Source organism: Plodia interpunctella, chromosome Z (assembly GCF_027563975.2).
Source record: "Plodia interpunctella isolate USDA-ARS_2022_Savannah chromosome Z, ilPloInte3.2, whole genome shotgun sequence".
Taxonomy (NCBI): Eukaryota; Metazoa; Arthropoda; class Insecta; order Lepidoptera; family Pyralidae; genus Plodia; species Plodia interpunctella.
In genome coordinates this window covers 6196977-6210361 of record NC_071324.2, presented here as the reverse complement: position 1 = coordinate 6210361, position 13385 = coordinate 6196977, and the positions used below count along the sequence as shown (strand labels likewise).

General features: G+C 35.6%; 2 protein-coding genes across 2 annotated transcripts; both read left to right on the top strand.

Annotated features, from left to right (window-relative positions):
* Window positions 1-1648: 1648 nt before the first annotated feature.
* LOC128683019 (uncharacterized) lies at window positions 1649-2863 on the top strand. Its single transcript, XM_053768159.2, has 2 exons — window positions 1649-1944; window positions 2534-2863. Exons 1-2 carry the CDS (start codon window positions 1771-1773, stop codon window positions 2705-2707), a joined length of 348 nt encoding a protein of 115 aa, XP_053624134.1. The 5' UTR covers window positions 1649-1770; the 3' UTR covers window positions 2708-2863.
* A 679-nt stretch (window positions 2864-3542) lies between these two features.
* On the top strand, window positions 3543-9317 carry LOC128683261 (uncharacterized). Its single transcript, XM_053768689.2, has 4 exons — window positions 3543-3780; window positions 7814-7978; window positions 8327-8557; window positions 9073-9317. Exons 1-4 carry the CDS (start codon window positions 3706-3708, stop codon window positions 9238-9240), a joined length of 639 nt encoding a protein of 212 aa, XP_053624664.1. The 5' UTR covers window positions 3543-3705; the 3' UTR covers window positions 9241-9317.
* Window positions 9318-13385: the final 4068 nt, after the last annotated feature.

Here is a 13385-nt window from a genome sequence, read left to right as displayed (position 1 = left end):
AGATCAATAGTACGTGCGAATTCAGTTTTAGCGCTCACCTGACCGACGTGCCATAGACAGCAGATCGAAGTGGAGAATATAACATATGCAATATACTTTTTATATAGCTATTAAGCCTGGGCAAAATATAGGGATATGATTTTAAAAACTGTTATACCTGAAGGAGAACACTGATGGTACAGCTATAGAAATTACGCCTTAACAAAAGTTGTTCAGCCTGATAAGCATTTTCTGTTGATATAAAAATCTAACTTCTGGAACACCTAATGTAGACCCATGATGGTACGGCTAAACTATAGGAAATATAGAAATGACGCCCTAATAAAAGTTGTTCAGCCTGAAGAACATTCCTGTTGATGTATAAAATCGAAGATCTGTAACACGTGAAAAAGAGCCATAATGGTCCAACTAAACTAGAGACTAGGAAATATATTTCAGTCGTATGAGCATCTCCTGTTTAGGTATCGTTACGCTTTGTATCACAGGTCTGTATGGTTAAATTTATCTAATAATTTTGACGTTACCAACGCGAACTAAGTCGCGTGCTCATCAGCTAGTGTTTTATATAGCTGTGCGTGTACTTAAATCACCTACACCAAAAAGGGGTAAATTAAGTCTTCTTAATTAACATAGGTGAATTGACCTAGATGAATTAAGTTTACTAACTCTATACTGAATGGATTTTATTTCGGTTTAGGTCTGTGCATATTATGGGTTAGTCCATCTAGTTACCCACATATGTACATGTAGTAGTAGGTAACTAGATGGATATGTATATATGGTAGTAGGTATATAATATCACAGTAGTACTACTGTGAAGTTATATGGTATGGCAATGATAGGTAGGTACTGGACGGATTTCAATAAATTATAGAATCCGGAAAGTTTTATTCCATATCTCTATCTACTATAATTCGGATATAGCACAGATTTTTAGAAATTTACAGTAATGTTCTTATAATTCTGTGATCTGCACCAGCCTTTATACTTATTCGAATAATACCTACAAAATATTCTTAAAGCTTTAAAATTGTCCCTAAGCCGTACTGCGTCGGAGTAACTAGGTACTAATTCCATGTGTTAAACTTCCTTACACCCTTATCCTTACACACTATAAGACCCTCTACAGCGTCTGACTACTTGTCTGTTCGCAACATGGAATTAGGTATTATTGGTAGGTACTGTTGTAGGTACGAAGTACCTACTAATTCCATTCTATGGTTCTCGATAAACTATCTAGCCTACCTACCTACGTAATGTTTTTATATCTATGGTTTCTACCTACTCTATGATGCACAGATTTTGAATGAGCCATTATACTCAAACAGCCAGTGTATTAAGAAAAGCGGATTTGTCGCTGTGTACATTTCACTCACGTTCCATATTTAAAATTTTTATAAGATTAAGAGCACAGCATCCATCTTATCTCTTTTTAACTTGGATAACGGGGACGGCCAACATGATTGTAATAAATTTGTATATACAAATTTATTACTACAAACTCTATATGGAAATACCTACATCCAACTGTTTGAAAGATATGGGTTTATTAAGATAAGATTCATACATACAGGATACGCACGAGACACAACGCTTTGCTTGCATTCGAGTAAAAATAGAAACCTTTCATAGACAGAAAAAAAACTTGTTTCTTTTGCTGTGACCACATTGTCACTTTGACTTTAATAAGCATAATCCAAATCCATGATGGTATTGTAGATACGACTCTCTTTAGAATTTTACAAAATTCTAGTTTCATTCTGAGCAAAAATGGGTGACAAATCCGCTAAGGGCACTCAAGCTCAAACCAAGAAACCTACGGGCAAACAGTCAAGTAAAGGTGGTCCTTGCCCATGGCTGTGCAACCAGGTGCCAGTCAATGTGCCACAGCCGGGGCCGGCGCAGGCTGTGCTCCACCCCAATAAAGATGTATTTGTTCTGAAGGTTAGTTTGTAGGTGATTTATTCTGATTAACTGGGTCAGGACCCAGTTAATCAGAATAAATCCAGGCCCAGACTGAGCAAACAATCTTGCGAGGCAGCGCTTGTGATTGCCTCCGATGAGGTGAGGTGAGGCACGTCACGCGAGACAATAGCTAGGCGTCTTGCTCAACCAGGAGTTTATGCTAAATTTTGGTGAACGCTACTATAAAGAGGGACCAACATATTTAATTTTGATCTTATTTAATGCAGAAAATTTAGAATTACTCACGTTTATACATCTTCGATATTGTTAGTATACTTATAATGATAGTTGTATAAATTAATTAATAAATAGATAAGGTACTATAAGTTATATAGTACATAGCATACAAACAAGCATGCGACCCACCTGATGAAGTCACTACAGCCTATTGGTGTCTCCATCACCAGAGTTGATATACGGCACCATTCCTAGGGTTATTTGCTACAGTAGATATAATGTATCGACAATGTATTACTTATCCTTCAAACCAGAACACAACACTGCAAGCATTGCTATTTGGCGGCGTAACTGGTGAACGTGAGATCATAAAGTTATATTTTTGTTAAAGGTAGCTAAAATTGGGCCCCATGGAGATCGGCGTTGCAAAATGGAACTGGAGTTAGTTACGCCCCTGGGGCCCGACAACAAGCCACCGGGACGAGTGGACACGCGGGAAGCCCAGTGCGACCCCGACCCTCCCCCTTGCTGCTGCATGAGGGTCAAAAGGAAACCCAACAAGTGATCATTATCAAACATGTATAACTATGTACAGTTTTAATACAGATATCTATCAAATGTAATACCGACAACTGCGTCATTAGTACCGCTATGGTTCAAAAAGTGGAACCATGTTACATTCTTTCATATTGTTTATTGGCAAAATAAATTATGAAAAAAGCTTGTATTTTTCCTTAATCATGTATTGCCTTAAAATCCACGGTTAACATAATATCTAGCGCATATTTAAAACCAAACACTACGGAACCTCGCGTGCCATCATGTTCCTGAACTGTCTTATTACAGAACGCCTATTATAGTCATGGAATTAGTAGGTACCTACTACGTTCTAATTAGTACTAGTTCTGAGTTCGAAAAAAAGCAAATTAATAATAAAGCCATAAGAGCCGAATACGTATTTAATATTATAACCGTGAAAGTATTGTTCCTATATCTGTGAATACTACGGTACTACGGAGTACCTACTAATAGGCACATTACGCAAAGCTCAGCGCAGTTGGCGCTACTGGTACAACTACGGTACACAAACAATGCCAATGAAAACGATTTTTTCCAATATTTCGGCACCCGAATAATCTACATTGTATTGTTGTATATTTTCACAAACGAATGCTTGCATAATGAAGGGATTAATAAAGACATAGCGAAAGACGGCAAAGCTTTTGTGTACCTAACATACAGTGCTGTACTCTGGCGGGATAAATGTGCAGTAACACTCTCCACTCCATGATCCTACGTTTCTTATACCAGGGAAACGGCTTTATGGTGTTCAGTTGCGTACATCGAACCTTAAAAGCTCTGGCCAGATATTACTCTATTTACTCTATTCCAATAAAACTTGGCAGATTCAGAAATGTCGTAGGTTTTGATGAACGATTTAGAATGTTTCTAAATCGAATTAACTAAATTGTTCAGTGTTTTTATTCGATGTTTTTATGTTTAAATTATTAATCCCATATTGTAGTTAAATAGGTTCGGTGTCAGTAGCCTAGGATCGGTAACATGGGGCAGACTGACAAGCCGAAGAAACCTAGAAGGCCTTATGAAGAAATCGGGGCCTTTTTCAATGGAAATGCGGTAAGCTTCATTGAATAACTTTTAACTCTATCAAAAATCACCGCGCAACTTGAATAATGCCCAAAATAAGAGAGTAGTAGGTGCTAATATAATCAAACATAATTTATTCATTGAAGTTAAATTAAGAATTTATTTCGCCCAAAATGACTTATGTTCAAAGTGGCCAAGCTTTTTTAATAATGTAACAATCACATGTTCCATACATATATTCACATATACGCATAATCTTAGTATACTATTTTATTTCTTCCATCTCCTATCTAGAATTGACAATTTATTTGGATCCTTATGATTGATGATTATTTCTAATGTCTTTAATTAATGTTGTAATTATATAATTCATTTAATTGTTATAATTTATAATATACATTCAGAATCAGAAGATTGGGTATTCTTCTTGATTACGCCACCGATTCTTTAAGGTTATATAATTATTATAGAATATGGTAGACGTTAGAATAATCAGCAACCGTGTTACCCGAATTAGATGAATGTCAACCTGTAGAACAAGCTGGTTTTCCAAACGGATTTTACACAAGAGACCATATCCATACCGTGAAACAGCTGATGGAGAAGAGTTCAGAATTTAACAGACCCTTATGCCTTATATCTAGCCTTTGTCGATTATGAAAAGGCCTTCGACAGCGTCGAATACTGGGCCGTGTTTAACTCTCTTCGACGCTGTCAGGTAGACGCACGCTATGTGGATCTGCTGAAAAAGATCTATAGTTCGGCAACGATGCGGGTACGTCTGCATACTAACACCGATCCCATACCCCTCATGAGGGGGGTGCGGCAAGGGGGCACCATCTCACCCAAACTATTTACTACCGCTCTAAATGAGGTTTTAAAAACTCTGGAATGGGACATAGAATGACCAAACATCAATGGTGTATATCTGTCCCATTTACGAATTGCAGATGACCTAATTGTGTAGCGCTTCAAAAATGCTGACCAGCCTTCATGATGCATCTCTGAATGTGGGTCTTAAGATGAACATGACCAAGACAATGATTATGTCAAACACATCTGGCCTCTGAAACACGAGATGTGGTTGACCTTGGTCATTGTTTATCTTTTGACAAAAAACAAAGATATAAAGAAATTGATAACGTATACAGCTAGGATCATACAGTAAATAAGCAGATATTTTGAAAAATAGAAAAGTATCATAAAGCTTAAACACCCGCCTCTTCAACCAGTGTGTCCTCCCTAGTCTAATAATAAGGAAATATATACAAGATTGCAGTTGCACAAAGGGCCATGGAACGAGCCATGCTCGGAATCAAATTACAAGATTGTGTTCGCAACCTGGAGATACGTCGTCGAACGAAAGTTCCAAGACGTGGTCTCCAGAGTCGCGACATCACCTGGCTAGAAGGAATAATGGAAGGTGGAGTAAAACTCTAACTGAGTGGTACCCCAGAACTGGAAAACTGAGCGTAAGACATCCAGCGGCTAGATGGGTCGACTATGTAAAGGAAATTGCTGGCAACAACTGGATGGGTATGGCCCAGGACAGAGATGGTTGGTGGAGACGGAAGGAGGCTTATGCCCAGCAGTGGGTCACGGAGGGCTGCAGATAATGATAATGGTAGACGACGAATGTTTGTTTTGATGATTATTGAATATTGCGTTTGTGATGTTTACGCCTTTTTTAGTTAGTTTTTTATGATGGTTGATTTTTTGTAAAAAATGTTTTCTTCTGTCTTCTATCTTTTTTCTTTGATAATAATTTAACTTATTCTTCGTATTTCTTATTAAGGTAAAGGCACCCAATTACGAGGGGTTCCAAAACTGGCACCATATTCCGATGTATTTAGAAAAGCAGTGTTTTTAAGTAATTTACAAGTTATTTTTGTTGGCAAAATATGTTATATGGTAAATAATTTATTTAATCATGTTTATATGAGCAAAGGATTGTTTTAGTGTGTGTACAATTCAAAATAAACGGTCAGTTAGACGCTAGCAGCTAACTCCGAAGCTCGCTCCTACATTTCGGACCTAATTCACGTGAGTTATACGATTTTTTAAATAGTGTTTTTTACGTGAGTTTTATACTAATGAGTATTTGTTTAATTTGAAACATGTAAAGGGTTATGTTTTTTATCGAATACCCTTAACATTGGAGTATTTTCTTCTGAAGTTGAGGAGAAAATAATATTTTAAAATATCGCGGCATTAGGTTCCAAATATTTGAATTGGTTCCTAAATGCCGATGTATACCACGGAAATGCAATTTCATACAGGTTAATTTTTTTACAAAAATTTAATGAATTATTATGATTAGGAATTTAGTGTTTTAGTACTGATCTCTTGAATAACCAATACACGTAAAAATGTAATTCCGAGGTATATTTTAGAGTCGCATTTATTAGTTATATTAGGTCAAACAATATCTGTTCATGTACTTTATTGATTTATTGTATGGAAAAATAAAGTCGAAAAAATTTAGTTATTGATATGTTCTGATTAAACCTGGCTATGTTTTCTATATGTTTCGAAAGATATAGCAATTTAGGTTTAATTTACTTACAGTATATTGACAAATATGTTATTTTTTATCACTCGGAATAAAAAACTTGTTTGAGAGTTAGAAAACGCAATTCCGATGTATTTAAGACGGAAAAAGGTTATATGAATACCTAATTCTGTGGTATTGATACAGCAAAATACAGGGTGTTCATTTTCTCATGCAGTTTGTAAAGCACTTATTATATAGTTTCAGTTATTAAGTATAATAGCTTTGAAACATTTAAAATACCTAAGTTTGATTATCCGATATACTCAGACTTACTTACGCACAATTACAATCACTTACAATTTACTGTTTTGTTGTAGAATAATGAACCCAAAAAAAAAATACACAAAAGAAGACCTTCAATATGCTATCATGGCAATTAATAATGGCAGTGCGTTTATAAAGTTTCTCGACAATATAATATTCCAGAAACTACATTGAGAGATAAACGTGATAAAACATATTGCGGTGACGTTGCCGGCAGAAAAACGATACTCTCCAAATCTGAAGAAACAAATATTGTTGACTGGTCTTTAGGGGATTATATGATTAGCCATTTTTGATTATGTTCCTATTACCTATTTCTAAATCATAGCAACTGTTATGTTTCCTACATTTTTGCTTGCTTTTGATTGCTGTTGTTTTGATCTCATAATTTATAAGAAATAGTTAATATTTTTGATATGATTGTTAAAGTTGTTATGCTTCAATTATTTTTATTCATACCATCATATACCATCATCATTTTTAGGTCATAATATTTTTGATTGTACTTATACGAAATTATAAGTATCCCGTCCAAAATATATTTTTTAAGTTTAAATACTTATGTTTTGCGTTGTTTTCAGTATCTGTTTTTAGTTTTTGATATTTTAATTTTCATATTGTTTATTACTAGAAAGTAAATTTATAACTAAATAAAACAAAAAATATACATTTGTAAATAAAGTACATATTGCGATGCCGTGTATCATGTAACAAAGAGAATAAGACTGATTTAAAATCCAAAGACAATAAATACACTTGATTTTTGAACATCATGTATCACCACCCCCACCTCCATTCCCTTATATTTTGTACACTCGGATTTAGGATCAATATGAGTCGGAATTAAGATTTTTAAATCGGAATAAGGGTCCTCGGACTCATTTACGTTTTTAAATAATTTTACATTTATACAATTTGTTTATTGTCAAACTTTAAGTATATTTTAAAACTAAGATAAATGTCACTGCTGATAAAAGTGGCCAATTCTACAAAAAGGTACATTAAATACTTAAATTGCGACGATCATTTAACTTTGGACGAAAACACCTCGGAATTAGGTGCCTTTACCTTATTCGTAATGATCCAGCTTTGTTACAATATGAATTATCGTGGACTAAAAGCCCCATCCCAGCTTTGCCTGGGTAAAAACTCATGAAAATATGAATCACTGATAAATAATAACATAATACGTGTAGTAGTTTTTGAATTTCTCGCTACTCTATGGATAATTTTTGTTGTCAATAGGTAAAAATAAGAGTGCCAAAGAGCACGTCGAAGCCACCGAAGCTGACGCCGTCGCAGATGAAGCTGCAGCAGCAATGCACGTGCGATGACGACGAGTCTGTCTGCTCCGAGTCCTGCGGCCTGTCCGAAGGTGGAGGTGGTGCTGGGAACAAACTTAATTTCCAGGTTCTTTTACGTTTTCTCTCAAATGACTGTTTTTCAGATTTTTTCCTCAGCCTTTGAACGTCAGATCCCATGGCACGCAAACATAATTCCTCAAATTTCTTTTAACTATAGTATGACACGAACCGACATTTAAGCCTTACAGGGTAGACAGAGTTCTTAAAAGTTGTTTGTAAAAAGACTTATAAGGAACTATAATGTGGTGTGATCGAAATATGTCAAGAATTCGAAGTGCGAAGCACATAATCGCGCCACCGTTTTCTTAATAGTAATAATTTTTATATAATTAATTATTGTATTTTACTTACAATACAACTTCTATTTCTGTATTGATCGCTAATATTTCCACAGATACCTGACGACTTATGTGAGGGTCTGACCAACCGGAATGCACTAAACTCAGAACTCACATATAGCAAGGGCAAGGAAGAACACGAGAACATGTGCAACATCTGCAATGTGACACCTTCCAATGCACCTAAAGGGGTCAAAGCCCAAAAAGTCTTGCATCCTGATAAAGACGTATTCGTCCTGAAGATTGGAAAACAGACTGACGAGCCTAACCGTACAGGCAATATAGAGGTATTCCATTTTAGAAGCGTTTGCTTGCCAATTTGTTTTTAGTTAATTCGCATTTTCGCGTATTGTCTCATTTTTATAAAAAGCTGTTTAAATACTTACCTTAGCTCTATACACGTGTTTGTAAGGGTACCCTAGCGTAGCTTATGGATATCAGTGGCAAGAGGGTGTCACAATTCGCTGCCCAGGGTTGACAGCGAATCAGATCAACTTTTCATCTTTTCATTATGTAACTTCGTGAATGTTTTTACTACTTATTAATTTCTATAAACATTTTTCAAGTTTAAAGTAACTCTTCCATTAAAATTTTTTTTTTTAAGTTACACATTTTAAGAAATGTTTCCTTTTCATAAATTATTCTAGTCTTTCTTTTATTCCATCAAAATGGACACATCTGGTGCAAGAATTCTTACTCTCTGGCCACGTCATCCGACTGCTTTTGTCATACCGATCCAATGTCAATTTTACTTAATGGTTCCATTACGTAATAATTACACACGTTAACTTTTAACGAACAGGTGGAATTGGTTACTCCTCGGGCTCCAGCAAAGCCCAGGCCGGCGACCCACTCGTGCAAGGAGATCCAGTGCGAGGAGTGCGATATCCCGTGCTGCATGCCGTGCCGTGTGTGCCGTGGAGGCGCGCCCAAGAAGAGGAAGTCGCGCCGCCCTAGATGTTGCCCATAAACTAATGTACCTACGCGTGTTCATTGAAAAAAAATCAAAACCTAAGAAAAATTGAAAAATAAATTATTTTCATTGCATTTTCTGTAATAAACTGTCGACGGACGAAGCAGCGACGCTGAGCCCTGCGGCCCTGCTTTCATTCCGTTGATGAAATGCTATTATATATGTGGAGCATAGATGTGGAGTTAGTACAATAATGAGTAGGTAATTTTCTCGCGTCGAAATTATTGGCTGTCATCAGTATTCGCATGAACGCCGGCTAATCATGTTCCATATTAAAAACCCCTAATCAGAAAGTCCACTATAAGTAGGTATATGTTGTCTGCATAGATAATTGCCCCTGTTGACTATGTATCAAAATATCTGCAGTATTTAAATGTTTAATATATGGCAATCAAACATTACGCAACTCAATCGAAATGACGAATTATGGGATTAGTAGGTAGGTACTCCGAAGTACCTACTAATTCCATAAGGCTTGTTATATGTATTTATACCTAGCTATTATTTTTTAGATGTATGTTCTTAGTTTAACCACATTCGCAATTATATTTCGATATATTCGCTCTCTGAAATAGTATCTATGTGGTGTACCTAATTACACAGAAACAGCAATGTACATTCAGAAAAACCTTATCAGAACGATAAATGATTTTTGACTTCTAAATCATCCTAAACCTAGAATGAAATCGTTCCTGCCCAAAGAAGCAAGCGGCCAGTTGTAAAATCACTGTCGAACTTTATATATAGGTACCTAATGCATGGAATTAGTAGCGGTACCTATTCCGCCTAGTACTAATTTCATGCTATAATGTGACTGACTGGGTCAAATTATATTTATATACCTATAATAATATTTATTTGGCAATTCGGTCATAAAAAGTGTATTCTGAAATTTTAAAGATATTTTCTGTTAACTACAGTTATATGTATATATATGTTAACAAATTCAGTTATATTCTAAAATGTTGAATGTTACAATTGACCCTCGCTACTTATTTATTATCAAAAAATTTAGATAATTTTTGCGCTCGGGTCCAATCAAAACAATCAAAACAAACAGGAGGAATAAAATATAGTCTCATCGAAATCCATACAGCAGATTAAGCGACATTGAAAAACAAATATGCTGAAATCCAAACTTTCGCAATTATATAATTACCATAAAGTAATACTGGTAAATCCCAATTGAAATATTTTTTTAGGGTGTCAATTTTCGCTCAAAGCTTGAATGAAAAAGACAATGGAAAAAAAAAACAATTCCATTACATGAGGTCAACAAAGAATACTTTATAACCATAATGTTTATAACCTTATCTTAAAACCAGGTCTTTCGCTCTTTAATATTTTTCGCATCGCAGCTGATATTAACCTTCAAATCCATGGTTGACTGGTAGTTAGAGCATGAGCTTAGTATTTAACAGATTTGTATCTTTAAATTTAGTAAAACAAATAAGATTACAAGCACGTCATCGTATCGTCATAACCATTTACTTACACATTGCTGAGGAATGTACGAGTACGTTATAGGTAATTATACACACGCGCCAGTAACGCCCCCGCCCCGCGCCCGCGCTCCGCGTCGACGCTTTTCGCCATGAAATCATTTATGAACACCGTAAGTCCGTACAGGTATTGCGTCAGCTTTCAGCTATCGATATTTGGTGGGCACGGTCGGCGCACAGTGGTGTTCCCCACAGGGTCACTACTAGAGCGCAGAGTTACTACACTATAGAGCGTGCATTGTATAGTGCAAGTCACTGACCTTGAAGAGCTAATTGGAGAAACGTCGACGACTAGTAGATAGTGTGGTATAGGTTCCTGCCGAAGAACCACCATCACACCACCAGCACTAAGTACCTACTTAATTTGTTCATTTGCTCGTATAAAACGAATTTACATATAGTCAATATATCGGATTCGAGTAAATAATTAATTTTATAAAACTTTCACGCATATTTTTACATGTCTACCCTAATAAAGGAGTGTTATGTTTTTTCAGCAAAACAGTCTAGGCACGCGCGTGGCACTGTTGGTTCGGTGCCTTTACACCTCAGGTGTCAATCATATTGAACGTGTCAATTATATTCATTAGTGATAAAATGTTAGCAACTAATTCAGTAAAACAATCCTGATGTTAATTAGGTACTTATAATTAAACGTACGGGGCAACTATTCAGGTTAATGACTCCGGTAATACAATGTAGAAGTCGATCTTAGAAACCTTCATTTCCATGTGATAGTGTCACGAGACCAAAACAAACATGCCAAATATTAGCCAAAAATTTACTCAAATACATGAAACCCCAAAAAAATAAATGTAATTTCCATCTTCTTAAAAGTTTCAGTCCTCATTCACTTTCTTGGAAGATACCAAAATGTAAAATTTTACATAATTAATTTTATTATCGCAAAATGAACTATTTCAACTAATGTTTCGTCTTTTAACACTGCACTATTTACCAGACCCTAGCGAACAAGGGAACACTCGATGTTTGAGATAAAAATTATATCTTGGTTAATGTATCTTTAAAAGGTTGAAAGAAAATCTTGAAATCAGTTCGGAGATTACTCGCCTGAAACATACAAACTCACAAACGCTAAGCTCTTTATAATAATAGTGATTACCAATGATACCAGATTTAGTCTTACGACTTTGTTCTCCCCCACGTAGATCGCTATTGATTTCATTTGTTTCCTAAACAGTAAATTGTAAGAAGCTTAGATACCCACCATCTACCTACTAATTTTTCTTAATCTTTCAAACGAGTAATACTTTGATGTGAATAAATATGAATTAAACAAGCCTACACCCTAGGTATAGCTATAGTGTCAATTTTCCAAGGCAGGAACGCATTGTCCACAAGTCAGTAGTTGTTTTTGTTTAATACTGGCTGAGCTTGGCCTGGTATTTTGTCTTTGTAAAATCCGACCCGAACCGATTTAGACTGGACTGAAGTGACACGTGTGTAGTCTTCGGGGAAGAATGTGCATCGTCCGCTGCATCGTAGCATAGAATTCTGCCCAATCATAAAATATTAGAACACGTTTTTAGAATAATTGTCAAAGAAAACGTGAATTGCGTTATTCTGAAATATATGCTTTATCATATTCTTTATGCAAAAATCATAATGAGATGCCACAATACACAGATTTATGGAAATTCAATGTAATGTTTTTATATCTGCGTCACCTTCCTGACGAAAATTGGAATTCGAAACTATTTCTTCAGAAAATTGTACGGACACTAAACGAAATCGAAACTATTTTCTTCAGAAAATTATTTTGAATGCATGTTATATTTCTTAAAAGTGCAAACATCGGCTCCCAACGCCTGAATCTATTATGATGTCATTTTTTTCTTATATTTCCATTGAAAGCAACGCAAGCTAAGCTCCCGCCAAGATTGACAAACTGCTCCAAACTGATGCAACATTGACTGTCACTTTCATGATGTTTCCAAACAATGCTGCGAGTACCCACAGACAAAATAATCATAATTTCATGGACAGAAATATAAATATAAATCGCTAAAACTGAAGGGTAATAGGAAAATGAATTATTGCATAAATATTGTTCAAGGAATATCGACATCAATCTTTGAATATTAGTATGTATCTAATTGGTTTCTCAGAAATAGCTCAAACGATTTAGTAGAATTTTTGTATCTTATTACACTTCCCAGTTTGGTCAGCAATTGAAAGCTCGCCATAGGTACATAACACATAATTAATGTAAAATTTATTTTGTCATCATCTCAGCCACAAAAAGTGTATTGCTAGGCCAACAACTTCCACTAAGACAAATTAGAAGTAGCTTGCGTCCAGCGGCTTCCTGCGTCTTTGATAAATTGTCTTTATTTATTTGTATAAGTGGTGTTACAAGTAATAAAATAAATAGGTATATTAGAACAAAGTTTTTTAGCAGACAGACATGGACAAAACTTCAAAACCTTAAAAGCGTCGGATTTTGTATTACAATTGTACTGTAAACCTTTAAACCATGTAACGGTTTCCGTCGCACTTGGTGCAACGAGCAAGCTGGTGCAGATAATGTATTCGATAAGAAATAATGCACGTTTTATGGGATTACGAGTTGAGTTTCGAGTCACAAACTACGTATGACGCAACATGGGCTAGCGCTTG